We start from the raw sequence: 23403 nt of genomic DNA, 5'->3' as shown, positions 1-23403 counted from the left end.
CTCAGACATCATGTGTGAAGGCTTTGGGGACCTACCACATAGAATTAATCTCATTCTAACCATGCCCCCACAGCACTTTCAACTTCGCTGTTTTTGCATACCTCTTTCCCGTTAAACTGTGAGCTTCTTGAGGACAGGTCTGCACCCCCAGGTTCTCATATGTTGCTGGCCACAAGCAAAAATGTTCAGGGACTATTAATAAACATATTTCTGCCCAAAGCTTTGGGCTTTACTCAAATTTTCCTACAAATGAAGCAAAAAATTCTTTCCTTTCTGTTTTAAACTATCAAATCCTCTCATAAAACTGGCCTCCAAAATACTTGCAATAATGGATAAAGTAAATTTCTGTCTCATATTTTTCCTGCTGTTTTCTCTGTTGGATTGCAGGCTTCATGTCGGGGCAGGGACAATATTCCCTCTGTTACATGTACACCAAGAACCAAACAAGCTGGGAGAAAGCTGGTCCTCAGGCCACACCTGTTCAATGGCTGTCCCTCACTTCAGGCAGTGTTTAGTAACTGTGTACTCCATTCTAAACTATTTTTAGATGTAATTATTTTAAAATATAACACAATTATTACCAGTAATTTAAAATGAACCAAGCCACAAAACAAAGGTGGTAGGAAAAAAGATATAAAATCATTCACAAGATTTACGTTTTGGAACCAGTGATATGTCATCACTATTTTTATTTTGGGAGACCAGTATTCATCTAAATTCTTGAATAAAAACCATATTAGGAAGTTTCAACTATAAAAATACACACTTCTGTAAATGCTCACCTCTTTTGTAGCAGAGTTTAACTAGTAGCCATTGGAACTAGTTCCAGAAGGAATTGACCTTTTTGTCCATTTGCTTTTGTGATTTAAAACTAGGGGGGCAGATAACAAAGTGATTATACATTCCTACCAGTAACCTCCACCCTGTTGGTGTCAAATGTCTAAATGTGCCACTGTGGAGACAGGAATGAAGGGACCATGTCCCTTTGCTCTTTAGAAGGTATTCAGAAATAGCACTGAAGTCAAAATTTATTTTTGAAAGACCTCCCTATTGGGGTTTCAGAGCACTACCTTTCAAATGCTTCAAGACAGACTGGAATATTTTGCAACTAAAGAGTCACTGAAATCAGACAGTTGTAAATGACAGAATTTCTCAACTGATTAAGAGTATTTCCTGGAGTTTTTGTTTTAAAGATGAAATGTAATTTCACAGTTGACTATATCAATAATTTCTAAAACAGACATTTTAAGAGTTATTCTAGGGCACTTGGGTTGCTCAGTCGGTTGAGTGTCCAACTCTTGATTTTGGCTCAGGTCATGATCTCACGGTTCATGAGATGGAGTCCAGCATCGGGCTCTGTGCTGACAGCGCAGTGCCTACTTGGGATTCTCTCTCTCTCCTCTCTCTCTGCCCCTCCCCTACTCATGAGTACTCTCTCAAAAATAAATAAGCATTAAAAAAAAAAAGAAGACTTATTCTGATAAATATGGGAAAGAAACCCCACTAAAAATATCTACAATAAAAAATTTGTACCTTTGGGTTAAACACGTAATTTTGGTCTTTGCACTGCTTCACTGCAGAACAACCTCTTACAAAGAAACTCATAAAGGTGACACACTATCCTATGTTTAAAGAGTTTCAGAGAAGGAAAGACTTTCTGCCCCAGGCATCAATTTTGATGTTAAGTAATTCCCACTGTTAGAACATTCTTCTCCAAAACTTTCAGGCTCCATTTTTAAGTTTATTCACCCTTCTAAGATGCCCACACATGGTTTCTGGGGTGGAGGGAAATGGTCTGAGTACACGTCTAATTAAAACACACATTTAACTAGAATATCTCCAGAAATCATTGGAAATAGCATTATCTCTGGGGAAACAGAACTAGGTGGCTTGGGGATGGTAGAGGAAATAGGATTTTTCATCATATATCCTTTTGAATGTTTAAAATTTTACACCATGTGAATACAGTATTAAAAATATATTTAAATATGCACTGAATGAGGTAGAGAAAAGTGTTGCAGGAATACAGCTCTTTATCAGGTCTTTGGAGTAGGGTGAAAATGTGAGATCACGATCGGAGCTGAAGTTGGACACTTAACCGCCTGAGCCACCCAGGCACCCCTAAGATCATATCATGTGTAAACAGATACTTCTACTTTTTCCTTTCCTATTCAAATGCCTTTTATTTCTTTTTCTTGCCTAATTGCTCTTAAATTTCCAGTACCATGTTGAATAGAAATGGAGAGAGTGGTCATACTTGCCTTGTTCCTGATCGCAGAGCTAAAACTTTCAGTTTTTCACTGTTAAGCATGATATGAGCTGTGAGATCTTCATATATGGCTTTTACCATGTTGAAGTAATTTCCTTCTATTCTTAGTTTAGAAATTTTTATTATGCAAGTGTGTTGAATTTCATCAAATATTTTTTCTGCATCTATGGAGGGGATCATATGGTTCTTATCCTATACTCTGTTAATGTGGTGTATCACATTAGTTGATTTTCATATTTTGTACATCCTTGCCTACCAGGAATAAATCCCACTTGCCTACTGTGTATTATCCTTTTAATTTGCTGCTTAATTCAGTTTACTAGTATTCTGTTGAGGATTTTTGCATCTATATTCATCAAGGATATTGGTCTGTAATTTTCTTCTAGTGTTTTTGTCAAGCTTTGGTATTAGGGTAATGCTAGCCTCTTAAAATAAGCTTGGAAGTATTCCCTGCTCTTCAAGTTTGGGGGAGAGAGAGAGAGAAAGAATGGTGTTAATTCTTTGAACGTTTGGCAGAATTCACCAATTAAGCCATCTGGTGCTGGCATTTTCTTTCCTGTGAGGTTTTTGATTACTGATTCAATCTTGTTGCTAGTTATAGGTCTGCTCAGATTTCCTATTTCTTTATGATTCAGTCTTGGTAAGTTGTATGTTTCTAGGAATTTACCCATTTCTTTTAGGTTATCCAAATTGTTGCTATGGAACTGTTCACAGTAATTTCTAATGATCCTTATTTCAGTGGCATTAGTTGTATTATCTCCTCTCTCACATTTTTTTTTTTAAGATTTATTTTTTTTTATTTAAAAAAAAAAATTTTTTTCAACATTTATTTATTTTTGGGACAGAGAGAGACAGAGCATGAACGGGGGAGGGGCAGAGAGAGAGGGAGACACAGAATCGGAAACAGGCTCCAGGCTCCGAGCCATCAGCCCAGAGCCTGACGCGGGGCTCGAACTCACGGACCGCGAGATCGTGACCTGGCTGAAGTCGGACGCTCAACCGACTGCGCCACCCAGGCGCCCCTAAGATTTATTTTTAAGTAATCTCTACACTCAATGTGGGGCTCAAACTTACAACCCAGACAGAGATTAAGAGTCACACATTTGGGGCGCCTGGGTGGCTCAGTTGGTTAAGCGTCCAACTTCAGCTCAGGTCACGATCTCACGGTCCGGGAGTTCAAGCCCCGCGTCGGGCTCTGGGCTGATGGCTCGGAGCCTGGAGCCTGCTTCCGATTCTGTGTCTCCCTCTCTCTCTGCCCCTCCCCCGTCCATGCTCTGTCTCTGTCTCAAAAATAAATAAACGTTAAAAAAAAAAATTGTCACACATTCTACTGAATGAGCCAGCCAGGGGACCCTCCTCTTTCGTTTCTGATTTTTTTGTTTTGTTTGTTTTCATTTAATTTTACCTGAGTCATCTCTTTTTTAACTTAGTCTAAAGTTTTGTCAGTTTTATTGATCTTTTCAAAAAATCAACTCTTAGTTTCATTTTTTTATTTTTCTGTTTTCCATTTCATTTTATTTTTGCTGAAAACCTTAGTATTTCCTTCCTTCTAACTTGGCCTGAGTCTGTTCTTTTTCTAGTTCCTTGAGTTGTAAAGTTAGATTGTTTCAGATCTTTCTTCTTTTCTTTATTGTCAGTATTTATTGATATAAATGTCCCTCTTAGTGCAACTTTTGCTGCATCCCGTAAGTTTTGGCAGGTTGTGTTTTCATTTTCATTAGTTTCAAGGTATTTTCTAATTTTCCTTTCAGTTTCCTCACTGGCCCATTTGGTTAATCAGGGGTACGTTCTTAAATTTTCACATATTTGTGAATTTTCCAATATTACCGATACTATTCACTTCTAGTTTCATTCCATTGTGATTGAAAAAGATACCTAATTTCAATTTTCTTAAATTTGTTAAGACATGTTTTGTGACCCAACACATGATCTATTCTGGAGAAAGTTCTTCGTGTGCTTCAGAAGAATGTATGTTCTGCTTCTGTTGAGTGAAATGTTCTATATAGGTCTGTTAGGTCCACTTGGTTTATAGCGTTGTTAAAGTCCACTGCTTCTTTACGGATTTTCTGTCTGGATATACTGTCTGGTACTGAAAGAGGAGCCGTGAACTCTCCTACCATTACAATATATATTGCTGCTTATTTCTCCTTTCAGTGCTGTCAGTGTTTGCTTCATCAGTGTTTTATGTATTTAGGTTCTCTGATGTTCCATGCATACATATATAATTGTTCTATCTTCCAAGTGAATTGGCCCTTTTTCCATTATATAATGTCTTTGTCTCTTGTGACAGTTTCTGACAAAGTCTATTTTGTCTGATATAAATACAGTCACCGTTGCTGTCTTTTGGTTAACATGTGCGTGGAGTTATCTTTTTCCATCCTTTTACTTTCGGCATACATATGACCCTAAATCTAAAGTGAGTCTCCTACAGGCAACATATGGTTGGACCTTGGCTTTTTTAATCCATTCAGCTACTCCACGTCTTCTTACTGGGGAGTTTAATTCATTTACATTTAAAGTAATTATTGATAAGAAAGAACTTACTATTGCCATCTTATTCATTGTTTTATGCCAATCTTATAGTCGTTTTGTCCTTCTTTTCCTCTCTTGCTCACTCTGCACTGGGCCAGGGGGAGAGGCTGTAATGAGTACTGCCATACTAATTCAAACACTATCTCAGTGGCCCCCGGCATGCTGTTAGCTCTTTGAGGCAGGTGAGACGGAAGCCAGTGCCTCAGCTGCACCCAGAAAAAAATCAGAATGTTGCACGTATAGTTCAGTTCTTCCCTTTTCTTCCCAGGAAGAAGCTGAGAGCTGGGGTTTTTCTCTCAGTCCTATTATACTTTGCTGGGAGTAGTGATTATGGCAAGAGGGTATCTTGAATTTTCCTACCAGCTTTGATGTGGCTGATTTCACATTTAACCAGGGGTGCAGGAGTCTTTCAACTAGTTTCTGGATTTTTTACAAAGGGAGCTGGTCTGTGTATTATTGATTTGGTGTATTTGCTAATAAGGAAAGGAGGGTCCAGGGCTTGCTATTCAGACACCTTGCTCATGCTGCTCCTGCCCAACATATTCTTTAAAAGACATACCTAATAATCCATTTATATGAATAACTGCCTCCCATCTTTCATTCTTAAATTATATTGTTAAATATAAATTTCAAGAAATGTTTTTTTATTTAATATATTTTATAATCTATCTATACTGTGTGTTCTGTACAGTGATTCATCAATGATATGTGTCCAGAGAAAACAAAGAGCAACGTAATTTTTAAACATCTTAATTACCATTTTCAGTCAACCAAAATAGCATTGACAAAGAAAGTATAAACACAGTAGCTGCACCTGTTTTTGCTAAAGAAAGCTATTTTCTCCTATAAAGAGCTCAACAGAACGTCCAGAATAACAAAAAGGAAAAACCAAAAAAAAAAAAAAAACCAAACAGTATCAGTAGTTGCATAAAGATAGCCATGAAGGGTGGGAGGCCATCTGATTTCCTTTCCTAAGTAGGTTTCCATTATTTTCCTTGTTACTCACATCCTCCCTGCCTATTTTGGCAAAAACCATTCTTATATGTGTTCCGTTTAGGGCTTAAGATAAAATGGGTTTCCCTTTTGCAGTATACACTAATAAAAAGTCATGAGAAAATCTAATGGAGGGGCAAGAAAGAAAATCACTCTTTCCAGTGGTTTAGATTTAAATCTAATTTCAAAGTTGTTCCCACAAACTGCTAGGTAGGAGCTCTACTCCATAGGTCCTTTAACCTACTTACAGTCCACTCACAACTGAGGGTGTTCACCATAGAAACGGATCACTGTGATGTTATTCTAGTGAGTTGGTGGATATTAAACAATAATGATAAATTATTTGAGTACAAGAACTTGTGTGAGAGAGATCTCCATGTTTCTTTCTTGTTGTGCTGAACACAATGGCTTTAAAATCTTTCCAGTGAAGCTAAACCAATATAGCACCTATAATTATTACCTTAAAGGTCCAGATGGAGGACTAGGCACAGTCAGTGGAGTCACTCCAAACACCAGCACTTAATGGGCCAGCAAAGGGAAATATTTTCTCATGGTGAATAAACCGTCTTTGCAAATAATATACTGTGATTCTTTTTAATTTGGTTTCGTTAAATTTGACTTTTATTCTAGCAAAGAGTTGGCATCATCTATGAGGTAGTCATTAGTTGTATGTCAAATATCAGCCATTTACATTTATACAACATCACTTTTTTAGCTGAGAAAGCAGAGTTTTTACAATACTTTTTAAAGTTTCCTTTATAAATCTTTTCCTATCTTATAGTGTGAGACAAAGTAAAACTTCAGAATGAATATCCATCTCCTCTGATTCAACAGATGTCCTCCTTTTAAATTTTTTTTTTTTTTTAACGTTTATTTATTTTTGGGACAGAGAGAGACAGAGCATGAACGGGGGAGGGGCAGAGAGAGAGGGAGACACAGAATCGGAAACAGGCTCCAGGCTCTGAGCCATCAGCCCAGAGCCTGACGCGGGGCTCGAACTCACGGACCACGAGATCATGACCTGGCTGAAGTCGGACGCTTAACCGACTGCGCCACCCAGGCGCCCCCAGATGTCCTCCTTTAAAGCCATGGGCTAATCCAAGTTATTTACTGCAATCTGACAAGAGCCTTCTTCAAATTAGAGAGGAGGTGTGAGCATGGCTCTGTGGCTATGGAAGGAAATGCCACATTCTGAAGAGGTTTATAATGAAGTAACTCATGCTATTAGGGATTTACTTTAAGTACAGCAAGTTAAAAAAAAAAATAAAGGGATAAAAAAGCAAATGTGGCAAAATATACAAAGGTTCTTTATTCTATTTACTATTTTTTTTAATAAAGGAGGAATTGATGTTATTTCTTTTTAAAAAGTATTTGTTATTGAGAGAGAGACAGAGAGACAGAGAGAGAGAGACAGAGAGAGACAGAGAGGGTGCGCACATAAGTAGGGGAGGGGAAGAGAGAAGAGGGAGACACAGAATCCAAAGCCAGCTTCAGGCTCTGAGCCATCAGCACACAGCCAGATGCGGGGCTTGAACTCACAAACCGTGAGATCATGACCTGAGCTGAAGTCAGACGCTCAACAGACTGAGCCACCCAGGCACCCCTCTATTTATTTTTGATATGCTACTGCTTTTTTCCTAATCAAAGTTTAAAAACTACCTAATTAAAAAAACTCTACAGGATTATTTATCACTTAGAATACCGGGGAATTAGCAAATCTTCTTGAGTTCCATCTTGGTACTTCAATCATAACCTTTCACTTAAAAAGTAAACGAATAATTACGGTTGTCAACTGACTAATGTGTTAAAGTTTTCATTAGTATCTATGCTAGTCTCTTTTTCATCAATTACTATCTTTGAAAAGATGTCATATAGTAACGATGTAAAATTTGTAGTTTGTAAATTCTTTGAACTACATCAATTAAAAGGCCTGCACTGACCTTTAATGACCCTGCTACACTACCTACCCCAGTCCTGACTACACTCTCCTCCAAATGGGAAATAAGCGTCATATGTTTTGCAAAGTGTGTACATAAAAACAAAAGGTACGATGGGTACTTTCAGTGATTTTTCTCGTTGCTGTCCCCCTTGGGGCACCAGCAGGATTTAAAGGTGGTGTACAAACACTGCTGGACTTGGGATCACCGATCACATCAGCAGATGCCACAGATCAGATCAGAACGAACCACATGATGTGGAAAATTTCCTTTCAGCTGCCAAGAAGAGGCTTGGGATCTACCCTTTGTATGCAAAAGCAAAAAGAATACACCTTCCCTCTTCCTAGGTCAAAAAACACAAAAGCAACAAAATGATAACACACCAGAGCAGAGGGTAGAGGACATGATGTCGCCCCACTTATATTTGCTATTTAATTATTTAAGACCTCCTTCTTTGGGGGCGCCTGGGTGGCTCAGTTGGTTAAGTGTCCAAATTCGGCTCAGGTCCTGATCTCAACAGTCTGTGAGTTCGAGCCCCGCATTGGGCTCTGTGCCGACAGTTCAGAGCCTAGGGCCTACTTTGGATTCTGTGTCTCCCTTTCTCTCTGCCCCTCCTCTGCTCATGCTCTCTCTCTCAAAAATATATGAAACATTAAAAAAAAGAGACCTCCTTCTTTTAAAAAGAGTTTTAGTGTTTATAAACAAATATTACCTCTAGTCATGGAAAACTAAGCCTAGACATTTAGTAAAAAGATGTATTAGGTGAAGAAATCTCATTTCACACAAACAACTGCCTTCTTTTAAAAATTTGTTTTTCCAACGTTTATTGATTTTTGAGACAGAGAGAGACAGAGCATGAACGGGGGAGGGGCAGAGAGAGAGGGAGACACAGAATCGGAAACAGGCTCCAGGCTCCGAGCTGTCAGCACAGGGCCCGACGCGGGGCTCAAACTCACGGACCGCGAGATCATGACCTGAGCCGAAGTCGGACGCTTAACCGACTGAGCCACCCAGGCGCCCCCAAACAACTGCCTTCTAAACAAGGACAATTTCTACTGAATATTCTTTTAAATAGAGAGGACTCCTTTATGTGGATATTAAAATATAATCATGATTACAAAAATTCGGCTCACCTACATTTTTGTATCTACTACATGAAGTGAAGTATACCTGTATTTCATTAGGACTGTGAACATCTGGAGCAAATACTTGACATATTCCAGCTATGTGACAAATATTTTTTTCCTAACAAAACACTCCAAAGGAGAAACCACTGGTTATTTATTGTAATTGAAGGTCAAGTATAATATGTATCCACTGAAATCATAGTTTTCACTTGTAAGACTGTGGCTATGCAGACCTTCCTCGACTTACCCCCACCCCCACCCCAGGGGGTATGCATTCCTATAAACCCATCATAAGTTGAACATATCCTGAGTCGAAAATGCATATAATACAACTCACCTATTGGACATCATACCTTAGCCTGTGATGTTGTATCTTAAACGTGCTCAGAACACTTATACTACTTCACAGTTGAGCAAAATCATCTAACACAAAACTTATTTTATAACGGAGTGTTGAATCTCTGTACTTTATTCAACACTGTACTGAAAGGAAAGCCAGAATGGCCGTACGAGTGCAGAAGGGCTGCCAGCATTATCAGTCACCCGCCCTTGTGACTGAACGGCTGGCTAACTGGGAGCCACAGCTCCTGCGCGGCAGCAGCAGGAGAGGGCTGCACTAGCCCGGGAAAAATTAAAATTTTTAATTCAAAATTTGAAATATGGTTTCTACTGAATGCATATCGCCTTTGCAATATTATAAAGTCAAAATTAGAGAAAGACAGGTATCATATGATTTCGCTCATATGTGGAATTTAAGAAACACAACAGATGAACATAGGGGAAGGGAAGGAAAAATAAGATAAAAACAGAGAGGGAGGCAAACCATAAGAGACTCTTCAATACAGAGGACAAACTGAGGGTTGCTGGAGGGGAGGTGGGTGGGGGTGGGGTTAAATGGGTGATGGGTATTAAAGAGGGCACTTGTTGGGATGACCACTGGGTATTACATGAAGGTATTATATGCCAGTGATGAATCACTGGGCTCTACTCCTGAAAGCAAGACTACACTGCATGTTAACTAACTTGAATTTAAATTAAAAAAACAAAAACAAAAACAGATGCAACACATAGGAACTATGTTAATGACAGAAGCTGTAAATAAAGATTTTTAACAAACAATCAAAGTATCGTAAGTCAAACTGTTTTAAGTTGGGGACCATCTGTATATACTCTGGAGAAGAAAATGTAGTTTTTTAAACATTTTTATCTTTTTTAAAGTTCATTTATTTTGAGAGAGAGAGAATGTGAGAGCAAGTGAGCACGAGCGGGGTAGAGGGAAGGACGGGGAAGACACAGAATCCCAAGCAGGCTCCATGCTCAGCAAGGAGCCTGATGTGGGGCTTGATCACATGACCATGAAATAATGACCTGAGCCAATATCAAGAGTCAGATGCATAATCGACTGAGCCATCCAGGCGTCCTGAAAATGTGTTTTTAAAGCTCTAGGTCTCTCCCCTTTATTGTATGGGACTGTGCTCATGATGTATTTTCTAAGTTCATGATCATCACACAATATCCTCTGCCATATAATTTAACCATGGTTTGTTATCTTTTGTTGTCTGGATAAACTCTATGAAGTAGTTAATTATATGTACTACCAAAACTGGTGAACAATAAGCATTTGACTTTATGGTTTTTTTAAAAAAAAAACACTGAATTGTGTCCTCATTAAAGGAAATGAGGCTTACAGTTTCCTTCTTGTGGCTATAAACATAATTTAGGATGTTCATCATGGATATACGTAACAGGCACACTAGATAAAGAGAAGAATTTCAGAATTACAACACAAAAAAGGCTGTTGGCTCAGGATATATAAAAACTGTCATTACTGTGGAGTAAGAGGGGCCAGACAGGACACAGGAAGAAAAGGGGGAAAGGAGTCTTAGGGCAGGTGATCTGTTAAGGTGCCGTCAGGTCTAGCCTGCTGACCTCAGGCAGCACAGCAGGGCACCAAGCCAGGAGACAGAAAGAGTCATCTTGCAAACGCTTTCATCCCAGGAGATCACGTGTATTTTCTTGGCAGGGTAGCCTAATATCTAACAATTCTCACCGAGCTGGATTTTCCATACCATGTGTTAGGATTAAACTGTCAATTCACATTCAGAAACTGCTTTGGATTGGAGTAGGAAGAATTCAGATATTAGGATCCCCATTCAAACTGCTTTTTTAAGGAGGGATAACCATATATCCTGAAAAATGAGAAAATAAAAAATGCCTGTATCTAATCAGCCAAAACTAATGAAATCTCCACACCAATACTGGCAGATGTGAAAACCCCTGCATAAAACAGTATTTTCTATATAAAACAGTATGAATGAAAACCTAATGCTGGGTGCTCCTGGGGCAGGATGTGCAGGGCAAACCAGGAATTTCTCTCATGCGTGTGTGTGGTAGTTGGGGATGGGAGGGAAGTGGCATTTCTTGGGCAAGGCCATGGACTTCACTGTCTCCAGGCACAGAGAGGAGAGAGGCTGGCAGTTCCACACAAAGCATTCTTCCCTCACTCCCTACTTGCCGAAGCTACTGCCCTGAGGACGCCTGGCTACAGGGAAGAATGAGGCGTGGTCCCTGCCCTCACATCTGGTAAGGAAGAAAACACCCAACCAACAGTTACTACAGAATGTGGAAAATGTTACAGAATGTGCTCTTGGCACACAGGAGGTGCTCCTGGAGCACCTGGCTAGCGAGCCAGACTGACTAACTCTGCCTGGGTGGGGAGCAGAGGAAAGGGCAGACTGTGAAGAGTCTTCAAGGATGGGTGGACCCTCCCTGGACAGACAAGGGGCAAGGGCAGAAGGAACATCATGTGCAAAGGCAAGAAAGCAATACGAATTCAGGAAACCAAAGTAGCCCACTGAGGCTAGTATGTAGGGGAACGGCGGCCAGAGAGAAGGCTACAGAGCTAAGAGAGGTCACATGATGGCCTGGATGCCTTCCCAAATCCCACTTAATTGACAGTAATGAGTGTGAAACTCTAACAGAGAGCTGGAGAGAGGAGGTCAGCAGGCAGAGAAGCCAACATCTAGAAACTGGACAGCAGATGGACACATGGTGAGTGACCAAACAGACCAGAGCAAGTAAAGGCCCAATCCCACAGCAAGTTACAAGATAAGGAGTAAGCTGATTTGTGCCATGGAAGCCAGAGACCCTTCCCCAGGTGGAGGTGAGGGTGGAAGTACGGAGAAAGAACAGGCAAAGTTTCACATGTCTTCTCCCATCCACACAGACAGCAGGTGCACATTGTCTGATCCCCTGGAGGGGCTAAATGGAAGCCCAGGGCGAGGGGCCAGACACACACACAGCTCAGGGGCCTACAGTAAAACACCAGCAACTCAAAGTGAGAAACGAGCCCACCGCAGTCACTAGGTAAGGTACGTGCAGAAGGACAGGCCCAGGCACTGCCTCGCAGTGAAGCCCATCACTTAGCAGCACCACCACCCCCGCACCCCAGTGTCCAGGTCATTTTTTAGTCTCCACCTCTAAAATATGAGATGACCAAAGACCACCCAGACATGTGAGAAAATCATCTAATATGAAAAAGCAGCCAAAACAAAGCCAGAAAGAACCTGAAGGAAAAAGATGGTGAAGAATACAGAGGGATACTTCAGAATCTCCAATTAATATCTTTATATTGTTTCATCCTCTGTGAAATATGAATATGATGCTATTTTTAATTTTCTTTTAATGTTTTATTTTATTTTTGAGAGAGAGAGACAGTGTGAGTGGGGGAGAGGCAGAGAGAGAGAGGGAGACACAGAACTTAGAGTGGGCTCCAGGCTCTGTGCTGTCAGCATAGCCCAATATGGGGCTGAACCCACGAACTGTGAGATCATGACCTGAGCCGAAGTCGGATGCTTAACCAACTGAGCCACCCATGCACCCCAATGCTCTTTTTTTTAAAGCACAACCAGAAAACAAAAAAGAGTTCTTAAAAAATTAAAAACACCATTAATTTTTTGAAGGTCAAAGAAAACTTGGAAGACATTGCCCAGAAAATAGCATAAGCAGGCAAAGAAAAGAAACTGGGAGAGAAAAGATATTAAAATCAGATCATCAATCTAGAAGGACAATATCTGAGTAGTAAGATATCCAGAAAGAGAAAATACCAAAGAGCTAAAAGAATGAGTTGCAAAGGGATTGCCATGTCCCAGCTAAACAAGGGAGGAGACATATAAACCAAATGTCTTAAAATTTCCAATACCCAGAAGACATGTTCCACCAAAAGAGGGTACCACCAAACCACAAAATAAAAGTGCATGATCCCGGAAATAGTGCATGATCCCATACCAGGGGAGACAAGGGAACCAACGCCCAGGGTACCTACTAGCTGTGCTGTTGGCGCGGGGGCCCAAGGGCCATGGGAGGAACAGCACCAGAAAACCATCTCCTGAGTGGTGGAATATATTCCGAAAGGTTTCTAATATTTTGGAGAGTGTAGGGATTAATCTGATTGGTACCCAGACAAATAAACAGTAAATAAGGCAACTTTACTAACTGTGGGCAAAGCCAAGGACTCACGAGGCAGCCATTCAACCTTGGTTGTATGTGCCAATTGTCTATGAATCCCATGTTCACCATGGAACACTGACCACCAACTGTGGAGACAGGAGCACGCAGGGAAGCGGGGCGTGGGAGAGAATAAGGCTGCGTACAGAAAGGGGTATTCCAAGACAACCAACTTCTCATTTTTCAGGTAGGAAGTTAGTAGAGAACACCTGAGGCTCAACAGTCAAGATCAGACAGAACAAGCCTTTAATTCAGAAATATGGAGAGAAACACAAAGAGTTAAAATAAAAAGTGCCTGCCACAGGGAGTGGGAATCCGGGAGCAGGAGTTAGGGAGTGGGAATCAGAGAGTGGGAAACGGGGAGTAGGAATCAGAGTGAGAAGCAGAGTAGGAATTGGGGAGTGGGAATCGGAGCGGGAGTCAGAAAGTTGAAACTGGAGTGGGACTCGGGGAGGGGAAATAGGGGAATAGGAATCAAAGTGTGAAGGATAGCACTGGGAACTAAAAGGTGCCTGTGTGTTTTAAACTTTTTTCATTATAAGTCTACTAGTACTATTTGACTTTTAAAAACTACAGCTCTTTGGGGCACCTGGGTGGCTCAGTCAGTTGAGCATCCAACTCGATTTGTGCTCAGGTCATGATCCCAGGGTCGTGGGATAGAGTCATGTGTCAGGCTCCGTGCTGACTGTGTGGAGCTTGCTTGGGATTCTTCCTCTCCCTCTGCCCTTCCCGTGCTTGTGTTCTCTAAAAAAATAAATAAGCAACAAAAACTACAGGTATTTAACAAAAGCTAGTAAACATAAAGTTAGAAAGGGACCAGATTGTATAGAGAGGAACCAGACTCATATGTTTATCTTATAGATTTTCCCTCAAAAACAAAATGTTAAGACACAAGCCCAAATTCGCATCTAACACAGGCAGAAGCAGAGTGGTCCTGCCCTCTCCTCCCAGGAGCCCCCTCCATCCCTTGCCCCAGGAAGGCAGCTCCACAGTCTGCAAGCTACTGCTACAGGCAAAGGGAGATCTTTAACTTCAACGACGAGGCAGCTGTGTCGTTCAGTCAGTTGAGTGTCCGACTTTGGCTCAGGTCATGATCTCGCGGTTCGTGAGTTCGAGCCCCTGCGTCAAGCTCTGTGCTGACAGCTCGGACCCTGGAGCCTGCTTCAGATTCTGTCTCCCTCTCTCTCTCTGCCCCTCCCCCACTCATGCTCTGTCTCTCAAAAGTAAGTCAATAAACAAACAAACAAACAAACAAACAATAACTTCAACAACCTGAAAAGTCACTCCTTCCCTTACCACACGGGAACCAGGAAGGAGGCAGCCCAGTGCGGCAGAAGCAGCCACCGAGGAACAGAGGGAACCAGCCAGGGAACAAAGCTGGAGAAGAGGGACAGTGGGAAGAACCTGTAAGTCACCAAATCGAGCAGTCCTGTTACAGAGTGCAAGGTGTGTGAGAGCTTAGACACCTGCACTTGAGCTGGTTTGAACATAACCATCTTTAACATGTAAATACAAATAAATCATCCCTGACACGGAAGTATTTAAGAAGTGGAATCACCAGGCCTTGGTGACCAAGAGGAGGCTGAAGCCAAGGAGGAGGGCAAGTCCAGTGTGAGTGGTCAGCAACAGAAGAGAGGGCAGGGAAGAAGACTGCCGTGCTAAGCGGGGCCCACGCTGGATTAAGTGGGGTCCAGGCAGGCAGCCAGCTCAGCGGGAGGGACAGACGGTGCACACAGAACGCAGCTCGGGGAGCCTGCATACTCAGGTGGGAGCTGACAGGCCGTGGCAGTGGGAGAAATCAGCCCAAAGGAGAGAAAAAGGGAAAAACGCCATGTTGGAGCCCTAGACAAGTGGACCAGGTGAGGAGGAGGAATGAGCACAGGAGGGCTTCCAGGAGCAGGGTGTGGGGGTGTGGATGTGACAACCCAGGCCTCGCTGTAGGCTGGGGGAGAGCAGTGTCCAGAAAGCATGAGCGAGGCCTGGAAATGCGGACTGGGGTCACAGACGCCTCGGTCAGAGTTGGAGAGGACAGTGTGGGAGGGGGCAAAGTGAAGCCCCAGGCTGCTTGGAGGACAGGCTTCACGTGGGGCAAGGATTCTGTGGCTCTGGGGGCCTGGGGAGAGAGACAGCTCTGTCAGAGCAGAAAGCAGGAGCAGCTGGAAAGAAAGGCCAACAGTCGAGGACTGAGATCCCTGAAAAGGACCACCGAGTCAGGGAGGAAGCTGCAAGGCCCGGACGACCCACATGCATTTGTATGTTATCCTGGCACAGAGGTCATGCTAATCCACTCTGGATCATTCCAATTTTAGTATGTGTGCTGCCGAAGTGGGCACTAGATGAACTACATGGCATCTGATCTGGGGACTGCACTGTGAGTGACAACGAGTACTGCTAACTTCCCTAACATGTACACAGTTTCCATGCCTTGGGATCCCCTTAAAATAAATCCAAATGGTTCACACATCAAACTACAGGAGCTGTGGTAGAGAAGGGAGACCCAGAAAGAGAAAAACGAACCACTAGCCTGAAAAGTAGTTCTCTGCAGGCCTCCTTGTGCCCATGGCAGAGGGGTTCTGGGGAGCTTTCTTCTTGTGAGGTGTTCTCCCAAGAGGGGTGGGAGCTAGAGCTTTCTTCCTGTAGTTTAGGTGTGCCCTTTCACTCAGAACAGGAACCACAAAACTCTTCCTCATCCAACCTAAATTCCTGAGATGAGAGTCTGAGGATTTTTCCTTCCATCCCATCTTCCATGGACACAGATCCACCGGATGTTCACTGTTCTAGGAGAGCCTAGCTCATGCCCACACACACTGGATCACGTGCTGGCATCTCCACCTTTCCTGATGGAAATGTACCTCAACTTCTCAACAACTTTTTCTGGTTCAAAGGCTCTCAAAGTGAACTCATGTTCACCTAAGACTCAAAGAATACAGGATGGATACATGTGAGTGTGTATGTTTCAAAGCAGTTTCCTGTATCAAGAGGCATGGTGTTCCCCTAGACCCCTGGAGAATGTACAGGGGACCAAGCATCCTCCTCCTACAGCACTCTGTTGTGATGCTGGGTGTTTCTTAGTAATGGCAAAAGCTTCACTGCTGCATTATTCTTGACCAACTTGGGACCCACAGATATTTTTTCCCCATATTTATATTTATTTCTCTGACATTTTCTATTTACACCATTTGTTGTTTCTCCCAAGCCCTACAAATACTGTTCTATTTATAAATACATCTCAAGTTTATCAAGCTGAATTTATGTGTCTTTTCTGTGAATTTTCTATTCTTCAAAATATTTTTTGACAACTCATATTTTTTATAAGGCCGTTAAGAACCGAATGTTTGTATCCTACTCAAAATTCATATACTGAAGGCTTAATCTCTAATGTGACAGTATTTGGAGACACAGCCTGTAAAAAGGTAAGGTAATTAAGGTTAAATGAGGTCATAGGGATAGGGCCGAAAACCAGTGGGACTGGTGTCCTTATACAAAAAGGAAGAGATACCAGGGATGAGCATACACAAGAAAGGTCACATGAGGTCACAGAAAGATGGTGGCCACCTGCAAGCCAAGGAGAGAGGCTTCATGAGAAACCAGACCTGCCAACGCCTGATCTTGAACTTCCATCCTCTGGAACTCTGAGAGAGAAATGTCTGTTGCTTAAGCCCTCCAGCCAGCAGAATTGTTACAACAGCCTGAGGAGACTAAGACAGTCTTTACCTACTATATAAACTACAAGTAGGATCATATTTCCTTCTTGCAATTTAATGGAAGATAAATTTTAGCCTAAAATGAAACACATCACTTGGGGAAAAAAAAATCGCTGTAAGTATAAATGAAATTAAGAACATGCTATGAAAAACTAGTCTTGTTTTTACAAAGGTTCCATCAGAATCAGCAACCCTCAGTGGGATAACATGACATTATACACTTCTTAATGTGGCTCAGTGTAAATGATAAGGTATCACCTATTAACTATTCTTACCAAAACTATTTAATCCAAATTTAATCTCAACCTAACTTCCCATTGACAGAAAATACAGAGGCCAGTAGAAATTAAATGATACTATGGGTAAACAACTGTGCAAGTCCAGAGTGTGGAATATTCTACAAGGTAACCACACTAAACTTGTTAGAAAGGCAATGTCATTTAAAAAAGAAAAAAAGAGGAAACTTTTCTAGACTCAAGACATAATAAACAATTGCTGTATACAACTTAGATCTTGGTTCTAAATAACAAAAAAAAAATAAATTAAAAAAAAAGGAAAAAAACCTACAAAACTCATTCTTGTAACAATTGGAGAGCTATGAAGAGCGCCTGGGTACCAGCTAACATCACTGCTAATTTCCTGGGGGTTAAAATGTAGGAGAATGAACTTATTCTTAGGACAAGCATATTGAAATGTTTTGGGGTGACGTGTCATAATGTCTATAACTGATGTTCAAAAACAGTACTACAAAAAATGTGTGCATGTATGAAGAGAGAGGGAGAATGGAAGGCAAGCAGAGGAAGAGGAGGAGAGCATACATAAATATGGCAAAATATTAGTTGCTGAATTTAAGGCAAGTATATTCTCTCAATTTTCTGTAATGTTTGAATATATGAATAACAGAAAGCCAGGAAGGATTATCCCAAAGGTCACCTCTAAACTGTCTAGATCAGGATGTAAAGGGGTCAGTTCATGAATGGAATCCTATGAACTCCCACCCAACATTCTATGCAAAGTGACACATATAATCATGTTATGTGCACATGCACATTTTTCCAGGAAAAGGGTTGCCAATTTCCATCTAGGATTTAGTCTATAAACCCCAAAAGTGTTGGGCACCTGAGTGGCTCAGTCAGTTAAGTGTCCGACTCTTGGTTTCAGCTTGGGTCATCATCTCACACCTCATGAGTTCAAGCCCCACGTTGGGCTCTGTGCTGACAGCGTGGAGCCTGCTTGGGATTCTCTCCCTCTCCTTCTCCCTCTCTCTCTACCCCTCCCCTGCTCATGCTCTCTCTGTCCCTTTCAAAAATAAACAAACATTAAAACACACACACACACACACACACACACACACACACATATATATAAAAAGAAAAATACACAAGTAGGAAAACAGCTAGACTCTTATCTAACTCACTTGTCAAATAGTACTCCTTTTATTTTAAAAAGTTAGGAAGCAGCCTAAAATCCTGTATGATTAGAACTATCTCAAGATGTGAGGAGGCAGCTTCATCCTGGATGGTGTTTTACTCTACATGAAGTGCAGGAGGTTCTCCAGGAGAAGGGAAGACACACCCTGAGTTGGAGGAGGCAGAGCTTTAAACACCAACTCCCAATGTAAGAGCTCAGGACACTACATTACAAATTGTCTTTTTTCATTAATAATTTTCAAACCGAGCAAGAGATATGAAAGAGTGACAAACATGGAGGAAGGAATTTTATTTTTCCATGTCTCAGTTCAAATGTGATTGATGGAGTACCCCATATATCTCTTCGCCCTTTTCAATTCTTACAAGGACCCTTGTTGCTTCAGTGGTCTGCATCCTTTCTGAGAGGTAGCAAGTACAGCACTGTCCTGAGTGAAATCCCACCCATCAGGCCAAATACAGAACCGGTAAACGCAATCCTTCAGAGAGAGCTTGTGGACCAGGAGACCAAACACGGGCCTAAGTCACGCTCTGGTCCTACAGACAGGTCTACAGAGCCAAGCCCAAGTGTCTTAGCCTGGCTTCAAACTGCAGTCCATGGGGCGCCTGGGTGGCTCGGTTGGTTAAGCATCCGACTTGAGCTCAGGTCTTGATCTCCTGGTTCATGAGTTTGAGCCCCATGTGGGGCTCTGTGCTGACACAGCTCAGAGCCTGGAACCTGCTTTGGATTCTGTCTCCCTCTCTCTCTGCCCCTCCCCCACTCATGTTTTCTTTCTCTCTCTCTTTCTCAAAAATAAACAAACATTAAAAAAAATTAAAACTGTAGCCCAGCTGCCCCCTTCATGCCCACGACACCATGCTGCCTGCTACACAGGTAACTTTGTCAGGACAGAGCACAGGATGTTTGTGGGTCTGTCTCATCTGGCCCCCACCATCTCAAAGGCAGGTGCCAAGTCTCACCCACCGTGTCCCCAGCATGTCTGGGTCCTGTGACTGTCACATTCCCTGTATGCTGTATGTTAGGGATACTGGCAGACACAGCTCATCAGGGGACTATGACATGAGCCTCCCAGGTTCCACCCCTATAGGCAAGGGAAGAATGCAAAGCCAAGACTTCCACTTACATATTTTTAAGTACTTTCACATCTGTTCCCTCATTTGATCATTACAAAAGCCCTGGGAAACAGGCAGGAAATAATTCACCACCCCCCTACCCTGAACAGAGGAGGAGAGGTGCAGGGAGGGGTGTCTGTGCAAGGCTGCTGAGTGGGCTGCAGCAGGCTTCTTCAGCTGATTCCAGGAGCAGTAAAAACCTACAAAACCACAAGGGCACAATAAATTCAAGTGCTTCATACAGACACACACATATGCCTCTGGATAATTAGGAGACTGGTGGGGGGGGGGCGTGGAAGAAATGTGTTGAAACTATTTCTTTGTAGCTCCCATAATAGTCATTTTGAGAAGAAAGAAAAAAATATTGACCATTTTTATTTGAAAAAAAAAAAAAACGGAAGCAAGAAATGTTTAGTGATTAGTAGAGAGCAATTCAGTTAAAAAAAAAAAGAACGAAAAGAAATAAGACTCAAAACTGAAAGTTATCGTTCCTTATTATACTAATGCTTGCTTTTATCAACATTAAACTAAAATCTCTGCTATGAAATGTCCTGGCACTTTATGGATTTTGCTGTATTTGGAAAACACAAGCTTTGTATTTACAAAGCTTTTCCCTTTTGCTGGAAGCCGAGCTATCCCAGCCTGAGTGGCAGGGCCCTGGCTGTGGACGGATTGGTGACTGCAGGGCAGCCCAGCGACAGTGACGCTTCTTGTACTCCTGCTTTTAGGTAATGTGGCCTTATTAAAGTACCTGGGGTATTGTCTGTTGGGGAATTGCCCTCGGCAGGCCCTCTGGGAAAAGAACCATTAGGGAAGAAAATGAGGTTCCGCAAGAAATCGTGCGGCCTTACGTTTAGCCCTTGCCATCCCCTATGGAGACTCCTCTACTTACAGGAAGGATAGTCTCATGCATTTGCCAGCAAAGAGGGACTATAAAGGAGAGACATATGGATTTGAAAGCCTCACTCCGGCAACTAAGGAGTGTATCTCTGGGCACGGGTGACTTCAACCCCTAGGCCCACCTGGCCCCCGGAGGCATTCCAGATGATGACTGAACCTAGTCGGTTAAGGTATAGAATGGTTCATTAATTCCTAGGTGCACTGTCTCTCTGAGAATGTATGAGGCATAGGTTTCTAAGGCTTTTTCGGCCCCTTTCTGACACCTCGGACCGAGGCAAACACATTGTTCTGGCCTCATGTGGTTAGGAGGTCATGTCCCTGTAACTGTTCCACTTGAGGTGTTGAGAAACGGAGGGCCTTTCACGAGAACAGCAAAGCAAATGCTTTGTAGATTATAAACACAGATGCATAATGGAATAATGTAAGAAATTAATCAATAATCAAAGGGTATGCGGGAAAATTAGGGGGGAATCGCCATGTTATTTCTTAAAGGTTGATTACACAGAGGAACATTTTCAAAGTTAGGTAATGTTAGAAAAACATAGATGACATATGCCACAGGGAAATCACTAGCAAATATAATGCCAAGTTTGCTACAATAAATCGGCCAGTTCAACACACTGCTGTTGTCTGTGTCCATTTTTATTTTTTGTTTTTATTTGAGTTTTATTTTCACCAATGCCGTTCTTCCTTCGGGAACCCCTGGTTGCTGGAGCTGACCTCCGGCACCATTTGTAAAAAATAAATTATTATTATTTTTTATTTAAAAATGAATTATCAGAGGTGCCTCACTGTCTCAGTCAGTTAAGTGTCTGTTCTTGATTTCGGCTCAGGTCAGGATCTCACATCGGGCTCTGTCCTGACAGTGCAGAGCCTGCTTGGGATCCTCCCTCTTCTCTCTCTTTGCCCCTTTCCCGCTCGTGTGCACGTACATGCCCTCACTCTCAAAATGAAATAAACGTTAAAAAAATGAATTATCAATATACAATTTTATTAGGTTATTCTATATTATTTTATCTTGAAAGTAAAACAGATACATTAAAGAAAATTTTAAAATGGGTTTTAAAACGAATTTTAGAAAATGACCCCAAAGCTCATCACTATAAAACAACCTACCTGTGGTGTGTTTTGTTTCCTTTCAGGTCTTTTAAGTAAATGGATGGGTTTCTTTTGGTTGTTTAATGACGTGATAATCTTATACCACATACACCATTTCATATCCTGATTTTTCCCCTCAACATTATATCATAAGAACTCTTCCAGATTATTACACTGTCTTTGTAACCACAATCCATAATTTCCTGAACTTAAACTGTATAATCCTTTAAGTGGTAATACCAGTTTACTTTTTATTTTTAGACAAGTAGGCTGTTGCCAAATTTTAACTATCACAAATAATGTTTTAATGACTGTAACTTTTATTTTTTTCCTTTTTGTTTTTAGATAAATTCCTAAAGTATATTACCAGGTCAAAGTGGACAATAATTTTTTTAGACTTCTGACATATTCTGCCAAATTCCTTCCCTAAAGGTAATAGACATTATTACCAGCAATGGTAAGAATCCTTTAACTGAACTCTTATCATTAACCAGGAAATCACCTGTACCATTTTATTATTTTTTTGCTAATAAGTGAAACTATTTCCTATGTTGTTTTGCATTTTTTTCCTGAAAATGTATATTTTTCCACCATATGATTACTGACTAGTTGAACTTCTTTTGTGAATCATTATGCCCATTATCCATTTACCAACTGGCTATTTACACAGATTTAAAAGTACATCTGGGGGCGCCTGGTCGGCTCAGTTTGTTAAACGTCAACTTCAGCTCAGGTCATGAGCTCATGCTTTGTGAGTTTGCGCCCCGCGTTGGGCTCTCTGCTGACAGCTTGGAGCTTGGAGCCTGCTTCGGATTCTGTGTCTCCCTCTCTCTCTCTGCCCCTCCCCTGCTCTTGCTCTCTCTTCCCTCCCTCTCTCAAGAATAAATAAAAACATTAAAAAGTACATCTGTATGAATATTTTCCATAATTAAAATGTTTCCCACCATTTGGTGGGAAATATTATTTCTCCCATCTATGGTTCACTTAAAGTTTTAATTTTTACCTGGACACATTCACTGTTGTTTACCTTCGTGATTCTTTAAGAGGCTTCTGAGTCAGCTTCCCCCTCCCCATTCCCTTCCCTATATGACTGTATGCAATCAATTCATTTCCTCCTCAGCTCACATGGTTTTAACATTCCTTACACACCCATAATCAAGAGGCTTTACCTGTTGGTCATCAGGAGTCCATATGCCACATGTGATTTGACTCTCCAGGTTTATCTCAGATGACCAGTGTCTTTGTCCGCTGACAGAACCAACCAGGACAAACCCATCTCGATATGAAATAAGTGCTTGAGTTCCATCGTGGCTCCATGTGAAATCACTCACCTTTGAGACACACATAGACACGATGTCAATTAATCTGAAAGGGAAAGCACTTTTAGCAAAGGCTATAGTCATTAACTTAGCCTTTGGCTAAGAGTTAGATGGTCTTAAAGAGAACAGTGCATAAATACATCATATGTACTGTAACACTAACATATAATACAAAAGACCTCATTTGAAAAGCAAGTGTCAGTGAAGAGCTAAGTGTTTCACACATGTTAATTCTTCAAGCTTTGTTCATGGGAGGGATTATCATGCCCATTTTCCAGAGAAAACAGACACAGAGGGGATAAGTAACTTATCCTTGATCATACACAAGGTGAATGGCAGTGTTAAGGATGACCCAGGGTTGTATGGATCCAGTGTCCTTGCTTTTTACCATTGTTCTATGGTCTCCCACCTCTGGTAACAGATTTGCCATTAGTGTCTCTGGGTCACCTATCAAAATAGGAAAGTTCTCAGTTTTTGG

At 41.6% G+C, this 23403-nt stretch overlaps 1 protein-coding gene and 1 non-coding gene across 7 annotated transcripts in view; both read right to left on the bottom strand.

The window, feature by feature from the left end:
• The window catches only part of TULP4 (TUB like protein 4), a 260270-nt gene that overhangs the window by 62832 nt on the left and 174035 nt on the right, over positions 1–23403 (bottom strand). For all 6 annotated transcript variants that reach the window (XR_007152147.1, XR_007152148.1, XM_047858551.1 and 3 more), the window contains one exon: positions 22776–22937. Coding sequence is in view for 4 of the 6 variants with exons in the window: in XM_047858551.1 (XP_047714507.1) it covers positions 22776–22937 (162 nt within the window). In the remaining 2 variants the exon portion in view is untranslated. The remainder of the gene's footprint in view (positions 1–22775; positions 22938–23403) is intronic.
• Positions 15591–15697, bottom strand: LOC125166905 (U6 spliceosomal RNA). Its single transcript, XR_007152610.1, has one exon. It is a non-coding gene; the product is annotated as a U6 spliceosomal RNA (small nuclear RNA).

This window comes from Prionailurus viverrinus, chromosome B2 (assembly GCF_022837055.1).
Source record: "Prionailurus viverrinus isolate Anna chromosome B2, UM_Priviv_1.0, whole genome shotgun sequence".
Taxonomy (NCBI): Eukaryota; Metazoa; Chordata; class Mammalia; order Carnivora; family Felidae; genus Prionailurus; species Prionailurus viverrinus.
Note: the sequence above shows the minus strand (reverse complement) of the source record. Positions and strands in the feature narration are given on the sequence as shown.